This window comes from Microcaecilia unicolor, chromosome 6 (genome assembly GCF_901765095.1).
Source record: "Microcaecilia unicolor chromosome 6, aMicUni1.1, whole genome shotgun sequence".
NCBI classification, from domain to species: Eukaryota; Metazoa; Chordata; class Amphibia; order Gymnophiona; family Siphonopidae; genus Microcaecilia; species Microcaecilia unicolor.
Genome location: NC_044036.1, coordinates 196,478,593 through 196,498,516, shown reverse-complemented (window position 1 = coordinate 196,498,516; position 19,924 = coordinate 196,478,593). Strand labels below are relative to the sequence as shown.

Here is a 19,924-nt window from a genome sequence, read left to right as displayed (position 1 = left end):
TCTGCCGTCTGAGATGCGTTGGGGACGACTCCGAAATTAAGCCCAAATCACCCTTCTTTTATACTCTCATCTCTCTATTGAAGTCTATGGCAGCACCTATTTGGGACCTGTTTTTTTTCAAATATTTCTCAATTTCTGCGGTTAAACTGTCGCGTACTGCCATCTGTGCTTTTTGTACCCAGCTCTTCCGTTCCATGTATTTCACAAGGTTGCAACATTTTCCGGTAATATCAACATGTTTTTTTGGAACAAACTGTTTTTGCGGTTACTAACATTTTTTTCTGTTGAGATACCAGTTTCACATATTCATCAACATCTTTCACAACACCTTCTGATCTCTGTATCAGTATCATTTTATACAATAATATACTAAAATAGGCCCCATTTTGAGAACCACATTTATTCATTTTATCCATCATTCTTTCATTTCAGGTGCTATATATTATTTGGATATTGTACCTGTACCTGTTTGTGTCAAGACTCATTGTTCAGACCTGCTTTCTGCAGATTCTCAAATATTAATTCATTGTTACTTGTTTGGCCTAATCAGTACTTTTTCAGATGTTTTTGGCTCTGTGGCTTTGTCCATCACAATTCCAGTGGCAGATCTAAAACCAGGCCATATATTAACATTCCCCTCTTCACCCTATCCCATAGGGTGACACCAGGGTAAATATACCATGGTACCATCCATTCCAGAAGGTATCCTACAAGGCCATAAAATTTTCTGAGTCTCAGTGCAAGCTGGTACAGTCTGAGTTATTTGGTTTCTGATTACCATCCTGGCACCACTTCAATTATTTCAATCATTTCTACTTATCAATATCTATGGTTATACAAAAACTACTATACTTCTACCCTTTAACTTGCAAATTCTATCTTATTCCTACCTATTTAATCATTAATTCTTTGGTTATATACTGATTATATCTTATCTTATAAAGCTTTATATGGTTATATTGTATCCCTGTGTGTGCTATTACCTGATTATACAGATGCAGACATTTCTCTAGTGTCTCTAGCAGTTGCATAGCGATTGGTACTTCTCAGAGGGAGATAGTCCAATGTGTCATCTCCTGTGGTGTTGGGAAGGAGATTTTCGTACAGGACATATTGTCCTGCTGTTGTCTTTTTCGTGATTGCAGTTTCAATTAAGCGTTCTACTAAGCCTCTAGCACAAGGGATTATGCAACATCCTACTAATACAAAAATTGCTACCACTATGATTATCGTTGTGGCTGCTGAAATGATAAATGTCTTCCATTTACCAAAAGCTTTATCCATCCAACCAGTCCAGGATGTATCAACGCCAGAATTTTCTGCCAATTCTTGTGACAGTGAGGTTAAGCCTTCCAAAGCTCTGGTGATTGATCCATCTGGAGCTGTATTGTTGGGGATAAAGGTGCAACACTGTGTACCTATCTTTTGGCACACTCCGCCATCCGCTGCTAGAAGTTGGTCAAGAACTAGTCTATTTTCCAACGTCATCCTGCTGGTGGCGTCTAATTGTGTTGCAATTCCTTTAACTGCGTCCCTAGTGTAGTTCACAAATCTCTGCTGGTTGTAATATATATAGTTGATCCAGTCGACGTTCTTATTTATAGTGGACCACCAAAAGAAAACTGATTCGAATCCTGCAGCTATTTGGTTTCTGGCTTTGAACTCATCAGGAACCCCTCTTGGAACTCCAATAGCATCTATATAGACCCGATCATCAAAAGATCCAGGCATTGCGTTTCTCTTCACTCGTGAGGAAGAGCTGCTGTGAGGAGGGAGTAAGGATGCTATTATGATTGGAATTACCAATTTGACTAGGGCACATCTGCCTGTCCAACTGTTAGGAAGTGTATGGCGGATAGTACGGGTTCCACAGTACCACCATATGTCTGCTCTACCTTGTGAGAACTGGGTTAGGTTCAGACTTTTCAGAGTCCCATTTCCTAAGGTTGTATTACAATTGGTTAAGTTTCCTAAAAACCGTGTCTTTTTCACCCCATATCGTTCCAGACATGTATGATATCTGGTAGCAGGATTTGGAATCCTGAATACAGGTGGAACCCTCATCCGAGGGGGTAAGTAGGGGTGGTGCTTGTCAAGATGCTGACAAGACTGATTGACTTCTTCTTTTACCTGCAACAATTCTAACATACACCAAAATCCATCTGGATCATTTTGGAGATCTAAAGGGAAAGGAACTACCGTTGGTTCTGCTCTTGCATGGGAACAAAAATAACAATTAGAGACATTCAAGCTCTTTGTAGTATAATGTGCCCATTCGAGCCATAGGTTTGTTTCTCCAAATCCTGTTTCTAAGGCTATTAAATCTTTGGAATTATTAATTGGCACGATCTGGTAAGGAATTTTTACTTCTGGGATCTTTGTTGGCATCAAAGGATTATTGGTCGCTGTAGGTTGGGCTGGGGGTGGAATAATCCTGAACGTTCCAACTGGATCTCTGCCTGTGGCATCAATTCCTAAGGAATAAGTTCTGTATGTAACAGCCGTTACTCCTCTGAAAGTGATAGCCACTTGATTACATTTAGTCATTGGACAAAGGCCAGTCCATCGCAATTTCATGATGGAAATGCTCTTTTTGAGATCTGGAATCTCACTACCTGAGTAGGGAACCCATGAACCTGTGTACCACCATACTTGTGCCCAACTTCCGCAATTGGAGAAGGGACACAGGTATACCTCAAAAGCTGACAAATACTGCTGTACTGGATGTTCCCCACACATAGTATAAGAACATACATCAAGGGTTATTGTGGTTGTGTCCTTGGTAGTGGGTAATGTTATTTCGTAAGTGGTCGTGAATTGTTGCAGAAAACTTGCTAGATATTGTGTTCCTTGTATCATGGGTATGGTGTGCACACACAACAGGAGGAAGACGAAGGACTTCATGTTGGTAGTTTTCATGGTTAAATGTAAGATCTGAATTGTACCAAAGGTAATTGGCGGTTAATGAAAATGAGTAACACAATAAATCCTAGGGTCTTAACCAGAACTGTAATTGCTATAATTAATATTCCTAGGTATACCAAAGATTGATATATCATTAGGAAGAATTTGGGTTGGGTTGGTAAATTCTAACGACTGGGTAGGGTGGGTAAATTCTAACAGCTCCTCTTTCAGGAGTGTCGGGGATAACAAAAAGACTGTATACTTCCAAAGGTCCCAATCCAACCTCTCTAATGAACACAAAGGGTATCCAATCAGTGCCCAGTACGGCGTATGTGATAATCCAAAAATCTACAACGTCACCAGTTCCTGGTCTTATTAGGAGGTCGTCGGTTTGTTCTATTTGTAAACCTAAAGTTCCTCCAAACAGTATCACAGTGTCTGTAACCGTTCGGCTAGGACCTAGTGTCCAATTCTCAAACAAAGGTTCACACAATGTCAGATATCGGGTGAAGGGGTCCCAATTGGGATCGTCTTCTGGAGCTGGGTCCCAATGAGGATGTATTAACTCTCTTAAATCAAAAAGGTACTCTGGGGGTTCAGGGATTAAATGTACACCTATACTAAAAGGCGATGGTGGGGGAGAATCAGGTGGAGAGGGCGGGTTATCTGGTAAATTCTGGGACATATATTAGGGTAAGGATGATGAGCTATCTGGGAGGTCGAGTGGCTGGGACGGTGATGTTTGGAGTGGCTAAAGTAGTATTCGTGGGAGGAGGAGCGTCACTAGGAGGAACCAGAGAATAAGGAGGAGGGGTGGGTCGTAATTCAAGCAAGGTAATATTATCCTCAAAAGTAGTTGTAAGATTGGGGACAATATGGACCGAGCTACTGATATTATTGGGAACAGTTGTAGAATGCAAAACAGGAGAATCAGTGTGGACAGGAGTAATCGCAGAGGTTTCAATAGGCTCTGGAGGATAGCCAGTTGAAAAGTCTGTCGTGGCAGATGTGTCTGCCCAGGGGGTGGGATGACTGGTGGCAATGGGACCTATCTTTGAGGTCGTCTGGAGGGATCTGTATCCAAACAGGCGGGTAAATGCGGTGTATTGTTGGGGATCTGTGTAGGCTGCTGTAGTAGGTGATGGAGCTGGAGTAGATGTAAGTACCGAAGTAGTTACAAGTACTGCTGGAGTAGTTGCACGTACAGAAGTAGTTGCAAGTACTGCTGGGGTAGTTACAAGTACCGAGGTAGTTGCAAGTACCGTGGCGTTTCCGGCTGGCAAGGTAACGTTGCCAGTGGGAAAGGCAGTAAGTGTGATCCAAAGATCCAGGAGGTTACTGTCAGCAGTATAGGTAAACAGGGTAGTGAAAAACAAAACCAAACCTATACAAAGTAGGATGATGCACACGAGTCCAACAGCAAACAATCGAGCAGATGGAAAGCAGAAGAAGAGGGTGTACTGATGTAACACCGTCACTGCTGCTGAGACGACGCTCGGACGGGTGCTGGTTCCGTCCGTGTCGTCCGGATAAGTGTCGCCTTCCAAATAAGTGTCGTCAAAGTCGTTCGACCAATGGGAATTGGTTTCAGATACCTGCTCAGAGTTACACTTATCAACAGGGTAAAGTCCAATGTCCAGTGGGTCTGGTGGATCAGGTTCCTTGATATTGTCGAGGGCAGCAAGGTTCTCAGCAGTTGGTTCCCTGCGGAGACTCTTACCAGCGGGGGAGGGTGGTGGTATCAACACTTTCACAGGAGTGGTTGGGAAAGGTGGTATTGGAATAGGAACTTTATGTAGAGAAATAGTCTGTAAGGGAATGAGTTCTTCTGGAGTGAAAATCGGCGGGAATTGCTGTGGCATTTATCTGGCTTGATTCGGGAAGTACAAATGTAGAATGTCAAGCAGCTCACAGATGTTGCTGTGCAGATTCTGTACTGTGGAAACCGCAACAGACTCTTGTTCTTCCGGATTCAATTGTCCTGCTAAGTTGCGGATTTGGGTGAGATCTTCTGCAAGGTTACGGATTCGGATGAGACGGATGTGAAGATCTACGTATGGAAGTGGGAGTGCTGGAACAGTTGGAGGAAGAGGTGAGGACGGCAACTCAAAAGCAGGTTCCAATACAGGTGGTTGTTCTCCTGGTGACTCTGGAGAATCGGCGAAGGCTTGGATGACTATGTCAGCCAGATCAAGGAGGTGGGATTCAGGAGATGGATGGTCTAAGTTGATTAAGTGGTTAAGTCTTTGGTCGAGTTGGTCAAGATGGTTCAAGAGTGTTGGATGTGGGGTCGGTGGTCTTGGGCTCAGTGGTGGTGGAGATGGAGTTTGTGGTGGGACTGGTCTCTCCAGTGACTGTTGTGCTGGAAACATCAATGGAAACATCCAGGAGGCCTGATTGGGTATTTGGATAGGCGCGGATATCTTTCAGATGGACCCAGGATGTGTGGTCCTCAAGCTTGGCAGCTGTGGCTGACAGAGCTTCAATCTTGAAGGGCCCAACGTAGATGGGATCTCGCCAGGTCTTGTGCGTGTAATAACGCCGGTGCACTAGATCGCCCACTTTATAAGGGGGGGATCTATTGGCATCACAATCCCCTCTTCTGTCCGAAATGGCCTGTGGAATTGAGGACAGAGAACTTACAATAGTCTGCAAGATATCCCAATATACTGAGTATTGATCGGGTACTTGAGTGTCTGGATTGCCAGGTAGGAGTCGCATCTGGCGACCTGTACATAATTGGAACGGCGTCAGTTTAAGGGAAGAGGATGGGGTGGCACGGAGAGATAACAGTGCCAAAGGGAGGGCATCAAGCCAATTCTTTATCCCATTTGCCATAAGCTGACGCATTTTTGTTTTGAGCAATCCATTGTATCTTTCAACCAAACCATTACTGGTGGGTTTATAAACACAGACAGTTCTATGTGTAATGCCAAGTGCTGGAAGGAGGTTCTGCAACAGTTCATTCACAAAATGTGTACCATTATCTGTGGTAATTTTGCCAGGAATACCAAATCGAGGAATAATTTCATTACACAGTGACTGTGCCATGGTTTGTGCGGTTTCTCTATTGCAAGGGAAAGCTTCCACCCACTTAGAGAAACTGTCCACGCAGACAAGCAGATACCGTTTACCACGAACGGGTGTCTGCATATCTGTGAAATCAATATACCAGTGTTGGCCAGGTCCCTGGACAACAGGCAAATGACCGGAAGGGATGACAGGTCCTCGTTTAGGTGTATACAGAAAACATTTGTAGCAATTATGAACTACGGTGTGACACATGGGCATCATTTGGGGAGCCCATAGCTTGGAAGACAATTGATCATACAGTGTATTAGCATTTAAATGTAAAGGATAATGGAGGGCATGCAAAAGAAGGGATAAAACATGCTGTGAAACACATAATTGACCATTAGGATGGGTCCAAAGACCATTTGGATTAAGAAAACATCCAGCTTGCTTCCACAAAGTGAGTTCTGCTTGTGAAAGAGAGGAAGTGAGGGTGGTAGAGAAGTCTGAGGTTAGGGATTCAGAGGGAGGGGACGTAACAGGGGGCTCTGATTCAGGCGATAGTAAGGAGGTTATGGCAGGAGGTGCAGGGAAAATAGGTGGGGTGTTTGGAGAGGAGGATTCAGAGTGTGTGGAGTCTGAAGGAGTAGAAGGAGGTGTGTCAAGGGGAGGCACTTCGGTCGCAATTACCGGAAGCGCCACATCAGTAGGGGACTCGGAAGGAAGGCTGGAAAAGGAAGTGACCTCACGGGCTAGTTCATCAGCAGCATGGTTCCCATTAATGGCGAAAGAAAAAACTGTCTCCTGATGAGCTTTAATCCAGGAGATACTGGTGCGGAGGCCTTTTTGATGGCGCTTCTCCAACGCATCAAAAAGTGCAGTCCACAAAGGTAAGTGACTGAGAGGTTGTCCCGTAGAGGAAATCATACCCCTCTGGTTCCATTTGCGAACATGGGAATGCAAGGAAGCAAAAACATAGTCTGAGTCGGTGACAATGCTCAAATCAGAGTGTAGTGCTTTATACAGTAGAACGTACAAAACCGCTGCTAGTTCTGCGGTTTGGGCTGTAAATGCATCTGGTAACCGGAATTGTATAGGATCCAGAATGTGTTCTTCCGGTGTATAATGGAGGGCGGCAAAACCAGCAACTCCGTTTTGCTGAGAACCATCTGTAAACCAAACCTCACCACTCTGCAAGATTTCTGAATGCAGATGGAGGGATTCGGGAACAGACAATTGGGTAGTGCACTCATGGGGAAAGATGGCATTCTGTGCTGTCTCTGTTACCGTTAGTAATGGATCTAGGCGTTGAAGGTCAGTTAAAGTTAATGGGTGAATAGAGTGCACTACACTGAACAAAAGTACTTGATACTTTTGCAATCGGCAGACAGTCATGTGACTAATCTGTTTGTCCAACAGATATTTTACATCATGGGACGTGTGAAGAATCACCGGAAGGTGAGGAATGTAGCTGTATAATTTCGTGACAGCGGTGCTGGCGGCAACAAGGCCTTTCTCACAAGTGGCAAAGGCTCTTTCAACAGGGGAAAAAGTACCTGAAAGGTAACCACAGGCAAGATCATCATGTTCTTGAGTGATTAGGCAAGACCAAGTAGTCTCAGTATGCACGACCCAAAGGTGTACATCCTGAGAAACATCAATAGTTGCCAATGGGGAGGAAAGCATAACATCTTTTACAAGGGCCATAAGATCTGATGTTTCCTGAGCTGTGAAGTTAATGGGTTCTCGTTTAATTTTCTGTTTACCCTGTAGTTTCATATAAAATGGCTGTGTTCGAGCTGAATAATTGGGTATCCAAAGGCGGCAAAAATTCAACATGCCAAGGACACCCCTGAGATCAGAAACGGTAGTGGGCATTCGCAAGGAGGATACATGTTGGAGAGTATCGGGACCTAGGCCCTTCTGACGGGGGCCTATGTGGTGTCCAAGGAAGGTAACATGTGTCTGAGCTACTTTTAATTTCTTTCTGTTAACTTTATAGCCTTTCGTAGCAAGGAAGCCAAGGAAGTCACAAGTGACCTGGACGCATGTGTCAAAGTCAGGGCAGGTAATGAGCATGTCATCTACATATTGTACAATAGAGGTTTGTGTTGGGAGATCGTATCTGTACTGTTTGAATTCCTGTATGTGTGCTGCTAAAGTTTGGGAAAAGACTGTAGGACTATCTGTAAATCCCTGGGGAAGACGGGTCCATTGGTAGGTTGTATTGTTGAATTGGAAAGCCGTTAGCGGGCGGCTTACAGGGTCAAGGGTGATGGAAAAGAAGGCATTAGACAAATCAATAGTGGAGTGATATGTCTGCAAAGTAATGCTATTGAGGAGTGTAGTCGGATTTTCAACATTTGGAAATACCGCGTAAGTGAGGTCATTTAACGCGCGTAAGTCCTGTACTATACGAAAGGCACCAGGTTCCTTCTTTGGAACTGGGAATAAAGGAGTATTGTATGGTGAATTACATTTTTCAATGATACCCTGCAGCAACAAAGAATCAATTTGTTCCTGAGCTCCAGCAATAACTTCAGGTTTTAGTGGATACTGGGCAATTTTAGGGCCTTTGCAACCCGGTAGCAGCTGAATACGATGAGGAGGGCCTTTAACCTCACCATAGGGTTCCTCAGGTGTGGCCCAAAGAAAACTTGTTAGGTCATTCAGAGCGACCTCTATTTGTTTCTCAACCATAGAGGTGACAGCCATCATGAGTGAAGTGGTTTCATTAGGAGAAGGATCAAAATGAATTTCAAAGTGAAACAATGTCAACAGATCTCTCCCAAGTAAGTTGACAGGGCACAACGGAGCATATAAAAAGGGAGCAGATAGTTGTTGATCCGCATAGGTAATTGGTAAAGGCTCAAGCAGGGGTGTGTCTGTTGGGACACCATCAAAGCCGGTGGTGGTAATATTGTTAGGGGAAACTTTAAGAAGTTTCTGCAATTTGTGCGGGACATGGGCTAGCACGGAGCGAGAGGCGCCCGTGTCTATTAAAAAGGGAACGGGGACATCACAGATTAACAAGGTGATCATGGGATCATCCAATCCTGCAGCGGTGTGGACCACGCCTAGTCACTGTGGGCGGCGTTGGTCTGGGTTCCATAAAGGGAATGACTGGCGTTCTTGTCGTTCTTGCCGGACTATATGTCTAGGTCTGTTTTGTAATGGTTGTGGGCATTCACGTGCATAATGGCCGTATTCCTGACAGCGGAAGCACAGGACATCTGGAAAGCGATCAGGACTAGGCCAGGAACGGTAGTCTCTGGGTCGTCTATTGGAATCAGGGGGCCCCCGTGGGGGACCTCGCTGAGGTTGAGAGCGGCGACCACGTTCTTCAGGGTACTCAGTTCTACGGTCTGGGCGGTAGGGCCGTGGGCCCTGATTGCGGGTGTTATTGTCATAGCGTTGGTCAGCATACATAACAATAACAGGGGGAGAGGTCTCCGGGGCATTGGGATCTGCGTCAGAGCTCTTAGAGGCTCTCTTTTCTTTGAGATCTTCAGTCTGCAGCACTTCTAAGTTAGTGTGTACTGTCTTACGATGTTGGGCTTCATCTTGCTTGCTTTTAATAAGCTTTCTGCAATGATGAAGGATGTGCTCACGAATCTTTGGCCATTTTTCAAGTTGGAGACCAACTGTGTCCTCTAGTTTGGTTTTAATCTGTGAAGGTAGGGTTCCCTTAAGTAAATAATAGAACACCGGAAGAGCATTATCGGAGTCAAATTTTTCCTCCGTCTCTTCTTTGTAGAGATCTTGGAGTCTGAGTAAGTAAGCCTCAATAGGCTCTGAATCCATTTCCCATCTCTGAGAAGTGATAACTGAAAAGTCTTTTAGAGCCGGATACATGGTCCGGATTTCCTGGAATACTTTGGTCTGAATCTCTGTTAAAGGATTGCCATCATACTCGGTATCTGTTACAAATTTGGCATATCCTGATTGGGTGAATATGTCAGTGACACTGGCGTGTGGGGTTCTGCCCAATAAAGCTTTCATGTCTCCAACTGAAAGAGTGGTACCTAGTGTGATGTCTTGTAATTTCTTTAACCATCGGTTGCCTCCCATTGCAATATCCGGGAGTTGTAGTATGAGGCTATTTAATTCTACTGCTGAAAGTGGAGTGTACTCCGTATGAGGAACACCACCTGACATCTTATTTAACAAGGGAAAAAGTTTTACTTTTTCAAAGGGTTTAATCAATGAAGATGTAAGGAGATCAATTGATGCGGTTGGGGGAAATTGATTCTCGTACTTTTTCCAAACCTGGAGACCTTGGATTAGGTAGAGGGTCGTTTTCTGATCCCAATGGGGGTCAGGGTGGTCATAAATAAGATCTCTCACTAGTGAGAGTTTGTCAGACCGCAAGGATCCTTCACGTGGGAAGAGAATGGACTGGGGCTGAAGCGCCTCAGACCATCCTGCAAGATTATCAATCCATGGTTGAACATAATACCATGAATTTTCATGTAATGCTACATATTGGGCGGGCGTGCTAGGCGGACCAGATAGGCCAGGTTCTGTATCAATGTTCAGACCTGTAGGGTGACGGGGACCGTCAATAACTGCAAGGCAGCGACTAGATCCCTCGTCAGTAAGATAACTTTGAGGGTGGCGTTGTCTGGTATGATGTGAAATAACATCATGTTGTTGGGGCATTTTGGATTTTGATGCAGCCGATGCAATAGTATCCGGGAGTTCTGAAATGGACTTACGTAAGGAACGAAGTCCTTCTGAAACGAATGCGAGGTCATTTCCCATACTGGCCAATGTGGTGCCATGTTGTGGCAAACAACCTGCCCCTGAAGGAATGTGAGTGTCAGGGGGACGGGGCTTGGGTAGTTCCAGGTGCGACGAATCTCCTTCCACCGAGGAGGAGAAATTTAGCACTGGGGGAGGTTCATTTCGAATATCCTCCAGGAGGTCTGATTTAGCTGGGAGTTGTTGTTGTAAAACTTCCCATGCTACGTCTAATGGGGAGGATATTATTTTTGGTAGATCCCCAGTACCTGGTTTGGCTGGAAGTATGAGAGGACGGCGGAGACGAGCCAGTTCCTCTGCTAATTGGGGAATTTTACCCTTGGGGCGTGCACCCAATTGCTCCCATCTAGGGGGAGTAGAACACTCAGGTTCTAGAGTCGGCATGGAAGGGTTCATTGGAACAGGGGGCGCTGTAATAAAACCCCGATCACAGAGTTCCTGACAAATAGCCCGTGTCTGTGTAGCAGGACTACATGGAATGAAGCCCATCTGTCGTAACTGAGACAGAATAGGGTAATGCAGGGATGCGGGAGGCAAGAAACCAGTTTGGACAGAGGAGTCCAAAGGTGGCGGTGGAGGTGATGTCTGAGTTGAATGTCCCATGTATGGGTAGGTAGCCGTTTGAGTAGTCATGTGTGAGGTCAATCCTGATCCTGGCACAGGACAGGTGGAGGTCTGGGCAGCCGCATCAATCTGACTGATGGTTGGGTGGTGAATGGTGACCGGAACTAAAGGGTCCTGGACACAAGGGTAATGTTCAATAATGGGGGGGGGTATGTCAATCTCATAACCACCAATAGTACGATAGACATGAGGTTGTGGAGTTAGCGTTTGGGTAGTTGCTTGCATCGTTGGGGCAGTCGTGACCGTGGGCGACTGAGCAGCAGTCTGAGCTACTGGCATTGCACTTGGCATTGTTGAAGGGGTTAAGGGCGTCTGAGTTTGGGCTGACCCCTGAGATATTGGGATTGAGTTTTGTTGTGATGAGGGAAGAGATAGATCAACAACACCGGCGATGTGCACGGTAGTAGGTGGGTCAAATATCATACGAGCGGGAGATACCGCAGGCAGCGGGGGTGTTACTGTCTGAGATCCTTGAGAATTCTGCAGCAGAGGACTTGTGACCGGTTTATCACAATATCCGGGGGGTATCGGGGTATATCCCACTGCACATGGTAGAAGCTTTGTCGTACCTGCGGCGGTAGCAGCATCATAAGGTGGTGGGGCAGTAGGTATTACAGCCTCCTGGTAGGGGGCTTGGTCGTAATCGGACTTACCTAAACTCCTATCGTTCTGGTTTTGTGCAATAAGTATGAATTTATTAATGGCAGCTAAATGTTTGTCCCTAGATTTTCCGGTTTTGTGGGACTCATTGTAGCAGACCAAAGCTTGGAGTTTGCCCTGATCAAATGAGCCCTTTGATGGCCATTCCAGTCCTTGATCCTTAGCGGACCAACCGGTATGCCAGGTTTGACATAAGCGGGTAAGTTCTTTTCTATCAGCGGGAAAGAAATTAAGGACTCTGTCCAGGGGACTAGGGGATGAGGAGGAGGACATAGTGGGATCTGAAATAGGGGGAAGACAATCCACATAGGAACTCATAGAAGAGTGTATTCTATATAATGCAATATCTTTAAGTAAGACGGTTCAAGTCAAAATTCTGAGGTCTATAACAGGGGCAACTAAACAAAACCATGCAAAGGAAAATTATCTAAACAAAAAAAACATGCATCATGCGTACAAAAAAACACTTATACTCACGCGTCTTCAAGAGCGTCCCGGTGGCGGAACCTAGAACAGAAATTACTAATTGGCGGAAAGCTCAATGCTTTAGCCGCAAGTTAAATGAACAGACGCATGAAAGTCACAAAGATGGACAGAGTATTTAAGAATATAGTGTCAGTGTGCATACTACTCTACCCCAAATTAATAAAAACTACTCCCCAGAGTGTGCTTCTAAAGACAGGAATAAATCTCGGTTGCTACTGCCTGCCAAGAATTATTCCGGTTACAATTGGCCATGAGCTCCAGCCCATGATAGAGCCCCCAAAAAGGGACATTGCAGCCACTCCCAAAAAGAACCCATATTGAACCCATAGGACCCGCGAAAAAGGTCTTCTGAGTCGAAGAGCAGCGGTCCACTGGATTTCCGCAGATTAGGAATCTTCTCTTTTACAACTAAGCCCTCAAATGGACCTACAGTGGTTTGGAATGTTTCTCGTTTACAACAAAACACTGACAAATTTATGGTGAGGAATTTTCTCTGTTACCACTAACCCAACTAAAACATTGAAAGACTAGGAATTTTCTCCGTTACCACTAACCATTCAAAAATATTGAATGCCCGAGTCAACCTGTACACAATCGCAACGAAAGTCGTTAGACGTCTCTTTATTAACCCCGCGGTCATCTGTACAAGTAACTCATAGGTGGGCAATAATGCCGAGACCGCAGGCCACTCCGAAAATGGAATGGAAGTCTGCTTAAAATCTAATAATAGAGATACCGTCATCCATTGAAGGGTTTGTGGCCCTCAAATGGGTGTGAGTCCCAGACATCAGACATCGGTATCTAGCCCAATAGTTATAGCGTGACACTGGTATATAAGGGGAGACAAAACAACAAAAAAAAAAATTTTTAGTAGAATGAAAGGTATAGCCCATCCCAGGGAAGAGCCCCTGTAACAAACTGCAAAAATAATAAAAAGGAAATAAATTTTGTTAAAAGAAAATTGAAAGAAAAATTTAACACTAAACACATGTAAGCTCTTGGGGGAAGGTACCATAAAAGAGTAACAAGACAAAAGATTGCTTATTAAATAATTCATAAAAAGGAACTCAAAAGCATTAAAATAGGAGTGCCGACAGTGAAGAGAACCGCAAGACCAAAGCCATATAATAGAAAATAAAATCATTCACACTGTTATACAGCATATACATGCATAAAAGTTATACGCAAGAGCGACAGACGCAAAGTAGGAGAGTAGGTGGGACTTGGAGAGGAAGGAAAAAATGCATTTGATGGACAAGCTGAGCTGTTCCCCATATCAGAGGGGGAGAAAAAACTGTACAACAAAATTGGATTTTCCAGGAATGAAACAAAAAAAAAATCCCCTAGAAAAAACAAACTACAAATCATTATAATGGAGCTCGCATAATATTATGCTGCAAAAACAAAACCCATTCTGGACAAGCAAAGATGTAGCGCTACGATCGCTACAATTGAAACCAAAAGCATTCAAACTCTGCTGTTAGTCATTGCGCATACTGAGACTAGGTACCACAAAACAGGGTTAAACTTGCAGAGAACATTGCCGTACACTATCTATTTGTAGAACGCAGGCACAGTATCGTAAGCTTAAATCACTTGTATGCAGGAAAGTTACGGGCAAGCAGTTCTACAGGAAATGAGTGCATATTAATCATGCCAAGCAGAAATCATGGCAGAAGCTAAGTCCCCAAAGCTCATGCAGCAGTGGCCAATAAAAACAAAGCAAGTGTTTGAAAAGGACCGTAGAAAAAGGTTGTTTTTTAGTTAGGCCCCAAGGTCAAACAGATGTAGGTCTAAAATTCTTAGTATCATTGTCCATTTCAAATACAATAATAGCCAGGTGGCAGGCAATACTCCAAACGGGAGTTTTAGCAGAAAAGATAAAAATAATTAACAGCACGGAAGACGGTAGCAGTCTGTCAAAAATTATGACACACAATCTCTACAACGTACGACCTGACAGTAAGCTCTCAAAGACAAAATAAAAATACGAGCTGACAATACTTAAACTGGCAACAGACCTGTCACCAGAAAAATGTATAGTTAAAGCAATAAGAAACAAAATGATAGAGCAAAGAAAACACAGGCAGAGATAAGCTCTGACCTTGCTGACATAAGGGCAGGGAATATAGGCAAGAGAAAAAGTAGATTCCAATGCGGGAAACACCGGAAGTGGTACCAACTGCAGGGCAAGAAGTTATAACAGAAATTATTTTTAAACAAAATGTTACAAGAGATGCCCAAGCTAAAGATTAGCAGAGTCAAGAGGGAGAGAAGAAGGAGGAAGTGGCCACCGCCCAAAAAGGAGAAGTGGAGCATCTACGCACTTTTAGTGTGAAAGGAAAAAGGAGAGAAAAACAGAAAGACGGGACTTATAAGGACTTATGAGGACCAGGTTCCATCCGGAAAGAATGAACAATATGTAGAAATGTCCGATGTTAGACAAAGAGAGAGGGAAACAAAAATTTTAAAGCAAAGTAAGCATATGTAAGCTCTACGGATCAGATACGTTTACTATACAATACAGACTATAATAGCTTAAGAGGAAGCAGGTGTTTCCTACAGTCATACAGTTATGGCGTACTGAGATGAGACATAAGAAATACAGAGAAGAAGAAAGGAAATAGGCTATAGATTAGTGTTATATTATGATTTTAAAACCCTAAAAGGCTGTGCCGTAATCCTAAAAGTGAAAGCAAGAAAATACTTCCGTACATTGCTACATGCTCAGAAGTGCACACATACTGAACTCGGCAACATGAGCCATCGAAAGATAAGTAATTTTACTATTTTGATACTTGCAGAGAAAAAGTACCTAACATTCAGATGAGGCAAGCAAAGAGTTAGTTCAACAGGAAATAACTATATATCAATTATGACTGCAACTAGGAATGTATTAAGCGAAGTTCCGGAAGCACAAAAACTGTGTTACATGGGGCTGCAAAAAGAATAGCTTTGCAGGGCATCAAAATTGAAAGGTGATACTAATGTCTTTTAAGCTTGCAAAGGAACAAGGTAGTTTTGAAAAAGAGGTCAGTAGGACAACGTCTTAAAGAAGGAACAGGAAATGTGCTTTATAGTGAGAAAACAAGCAATGTAAGGATGCTGTAAGAAATAAGAAAAACAGAGGTGAACCCGTAGGCTCACCGAATAGGGAAAAAAAATTGATTAGACGGACATAAGAGACGTGGAACATATAAAAAAACCCACGGGAGGGCGCACGCCCACAGACGAGAAGATGAGAACAGAAGGTAAAGACCAGGGAATGGGCGTAAAAGCAGAAAAGATAGCAAACAATCATACAGTTTGAAAGAAGGGGAAAACCCAAATCACAGGTTTCAGCGAAGCCGAAGTATTTTTAGATGACAGGCAAGGGCAAAGTATGGTCTCCCAAAACTCAGAATCGAGATGGCATACATATTCTTTCATACAGCAAACACTCAAAAGGAACCGTATATAGGTGATGAATACAAGATAAAGTATACGGACAGTCAGACAGAAGGACCAAGATACAGATGTATTAGTTCAGTATAGGAAGCCAGAAAAATAGGAGAAAATGGGGAGAGAGGTGAGAGGTAAGAAAGGAATGGACAGAATAATAGTGCCCAATACCCCTCAAGTGGGCAATGTCCGTAAGAGGCAGAAGTAAGGAGGGAAATAAAAGAATGCAGGAGAATAAGACATGCAGAAGACAAAGGAAGAAGGCAGAAACATAGGAGAGTATTTAATGCAGGGGTGAGAAACGGAGGTTTAAGTGCAGCACTGAGAAAAAGAGCGATTAGGTGCAGAAAAGACGCAGACCGGAATGATGTCAGAGAACTGCAGTAAGAGAGAACAGGGATCAGAGTAAGTACGAAGATAGCTAGAATAGGCAAGAGAGACGAAAAGGAGGGGGGCAATAAAAACAGGGCAATTGGGGAGGGCAATCAGGACAGAGAGATATCCTAGTTGAGAGCGCAGGACATCCAGGAGGGCAGAGGGAGTGTACTGTCCAAGAACTGCAGTGAGCAGTGAATGAAGGCTCGGACAGAGGTAGGAAAGGAATCAAAAGGATGGACAGAAGAGAGGGGCAGAGAAAGAACAGAGAAGAAACTGGAAAGACAGGAAAGAAATTTTTGAACACATAGATGTATCCCCTCTGGGTTCAAAAATTAGCGTATAAAAATACAGCGTTCGAGGGTCAATATACCCTCTGGCGTAGAAATGGGGGGGAGGAAGGTCAGCGAGTACGCTCAGCGACCGGGGCTCACCACTGTTTTAAATTGACCTCTTTTAGACCCCTTCTGGACTTTTCCAAATGGGGAGGGTAACATCTTAAGTTCATCCAGAAGATTCTTTATAGTTTCCCTCCAATCCCAGGGTGGTTGGTTCTGGGGAGGCATCAGAAGGCGTAATTCAAAACTGATCCCCATGACCTCTGCTTTCTGCCTTTCTGGATCTAGGTGTATTCTGGGCCATTTATGTTCCCACATATAGTCTATTTGAATCTATCAGTATTTTGTGCACAAAATGAGTGTCTGGTGTGGGTTTAGTTTAGTTTGTAAAATAAGTGACAGGTAAGGAATACTTGAAAATGAAGACAGAGATAGGTTTCAGATAGAAGGCATTTATTCTTACCAAGGTTTCAAAGTAATACAGACATCGGACAGATTCTGGGTTCAATGGCACAGCGCTCTGCCGTCTGAGATGCGTTGGGGACGACTCCGAAATTAAGCCCAAATCACCCTTCTTTTATACTCTCATCTCTCTATTGAAGTCTATGGCAGCACCTATTTTGGGACCTGTTTTTTTTCAAATATTTCTCAATTTCTGCGGTTAAACTGTCGCGTACTGCCATCTGTGCTTTTTGTACCCAGCTCTTCCGTTCCATGTATTTCACAAGGTTGCAACATTTTCCGGTAATATCAACATGTTTTTTTGGAACAAACTGTTTTTGCGGTTACTAACATTTTTTTCTGTTGAGATACCAGTTTCACATATTTCATCAACATCTTTCACAACACCTTCTGATCTCTGTATCAGTATCATTTTATACAATAATATACTAAAATAGGCCCCATTTTGAGAACCACATTTTATTCATTTTATCCATCATTCTTTCATTTCAGGTGCTATATATTATTTGGATATTGTACCTGTACCTGTTTGTGTCAAGACTCATTGTTCAGACCTGCTTTCTGCAGATTCTCAAATATTAATTCATTTGTTACTTGTTTGGCCTAATCAGTACTTTTTCAGATGTTTTTGGCTCTGTGGCTTTGTCCATCACAATTCCAGTGGCAGATCTAAAACCAGGCCATATATTAACAAAGGTCTGGAGAAAGGCCTGTCGCTCAGTTCCCTTAAAGTCCAGGTAGCGGCTCTGGCTTGCTTCAGGGGCTGCCTGAAGGATGCTTCCCTGGCTTCGCAGCCAGATGTGGTGCGCTTTCTCAAGGGAGATAATCACCTGCGCCCTCCTCTGCACTCAGTGGTGCCTGCGTGGAATCTCAACCTGGTGCTAAGAGCCTTGCAGAAGCCGCCTTTTGAACCCTTGTCTAGGGCATCTCTGAAAGACCTGACGTTGAAAGCAGTCTTTTTGGTGGCTATCACTTCAGCCAGAAGAGTTTCCGAGCTCCAGGCACTCTCATGTCGAGAGCCTTTTCTGCAGTTCACTGAGGCAGGAGTGACTATTCGCACAGTGCCTTCCTTCCTGGCCAAGATTGTTTCTCGCTTCCATGTGAATCAGCAGCTCTGTCTCCCTTCCTTTCGTAGGGAGGACTACCCAGAGGAATACTCTGCTCTCAAATATCTGGATGTGAGACGAGTCATCATCAGATACTTGGAAGTGACCAATGATTTCCGGAAATCGGATCATCTGTTTGTCCTGTTTGCAGGTCCTCGTAAGGGTCTGCAGGCTTCTAAGCCTACAGTGGCAAGATGGGTCAAGGAAGCCATTGCAGCGGCTTATGTGGCCGCGGGGAAGGTGCCGCCTATCCAGCTGAAGGCTCACTCCACTAGAGCTCAGGCTGCCTCGATGGCAGAGGCCGGGTCCGTCTCCTTGGAAGAGATTTGCAAGGCGGCAACTTGGGCATCGGCCCATACCTTCTCCAGGCATTACCGCTTGGCTGTGGCTGCTCGGGCGGAGGCCCGGTTTGGAGCTTCAGTGTTGCGGTCAGGGATTTCAATGTCCCGCCCTGGGTGAGTACTGCTTCGGTACATCCCACCAGTCTATGGATTGATCAGCATGATGATATGGAAGGTAAAATTATGTATCATACCTGATAATTTTCTTTCCATTAATCATAGCTGATCAATCCATAGCCCCTCCCAGATATCTGTATTGTTTATATTCTGGTTACATTTCAGGTTCAAGTTTAGTCTTCAGTTCCTGTTCAGGAGGACTTCGTGTTCAAGTTTTTCAATGGATTCTTCAAGAGTTGAGACGAATTTGTGTTACAGTGAGCTGCTGCATTCCTCTCCCCCCCGTTTTACGGGGCTGGATTGAAACATAAATTCTGCCGGCGCTCCCTCCCGCTTCGTGCGGCAGTAGGGCAGCTTTGTACCCCTCCCGCTTCGGCGGTGTTAGGGTCAGTCAGCTCCTCCCGCAGTTGCGGTTGCAGGATAAGCCAGATCCCCCCGCATCGGCGGGTGTGGTGTCCCTCCCCCGCTCCGCGGGGATGAGCTGGACGGATTCCCCTCCCCCACTTGTGTGGGGATGAGCTGGGTTAATTCCCCTCCCCCGTTTCGGCGGTGGTGAGCTGGGCAGAGTGTCCCTTTGTGGGTGTAATTCTCTAAGTGCTGAGTCCTGCGGATGGAGCTTGGATATTGACATACTGAGGAGTTTCCAGCAGCACATGACCACATATAGGGAGGCAAAAGGATTGCTCTCTATCTCCACCTGCTGGTAGATGGACACAACCCACCAGTCTATGGATTGATCAGCTATGATTAATGGAAAGAAAATTATCAGGTATGATACATAATTTTACCTTTTATATTAAACAGCTCATGCTAAGCATGAATGGCAACAGAAAAAAAATTACAATTTCTGCACTCCTGGAGAAGTGTCTCTGATTTCAGCTAGTTTAATCTCTCTTTGCTGTCATCATGAAAGGGTTAAATGTTCTTATCAAAAGACCAACCCTATTCTTCCTTTTCCCTGTGTGCCTCAGGTTACTGTGCAGTTGGAAAGTGAGGGTCTGGAGCACCAGCATCCTGCACTGATAATCTCTGGGTGCACTTTCTATCTCTCTTACAGCTTGTGTGGCTTCCCCCCATTCTACTCCAACACAGGCCAAGCCATCTCCCCAGGGATGAAGAAGAGGATACGCATGGGCCAGTATGAGTTCCCTAATCCTGAATGGTCTGAGGTGTCAGAAGAAGGTAAGAGGACATGTCACATCCATCTCCCCTATCAACAATACTACTTTCTCTGGGTTGCAGCTCCTCTGACAGTAATGAAGGCTGATCTTCACAAATCTGTTCATCCATGAGG

General features: G+C 44.4%; 1 protein-coding gene across 1 annotated transcript in view; it reads left to right on the top strand.

Annotated features, from left to right (window-relative positions):
* Window positions 1–19,924, top strand: part of MAPKAPK3 (MAPK activated protein kinase 3) — a 132,418-nt gene that overhangs the window by 83,405 nt on the left and 29,089 nt on the right. The window contains 1 exon segment of the mRNA XM_030205632.1: window positions 19,688–19,812. Within this exon segment, the coding sequence (XP_030061492.1) occupies window positions 19,688–19,812 (125 nt within the window).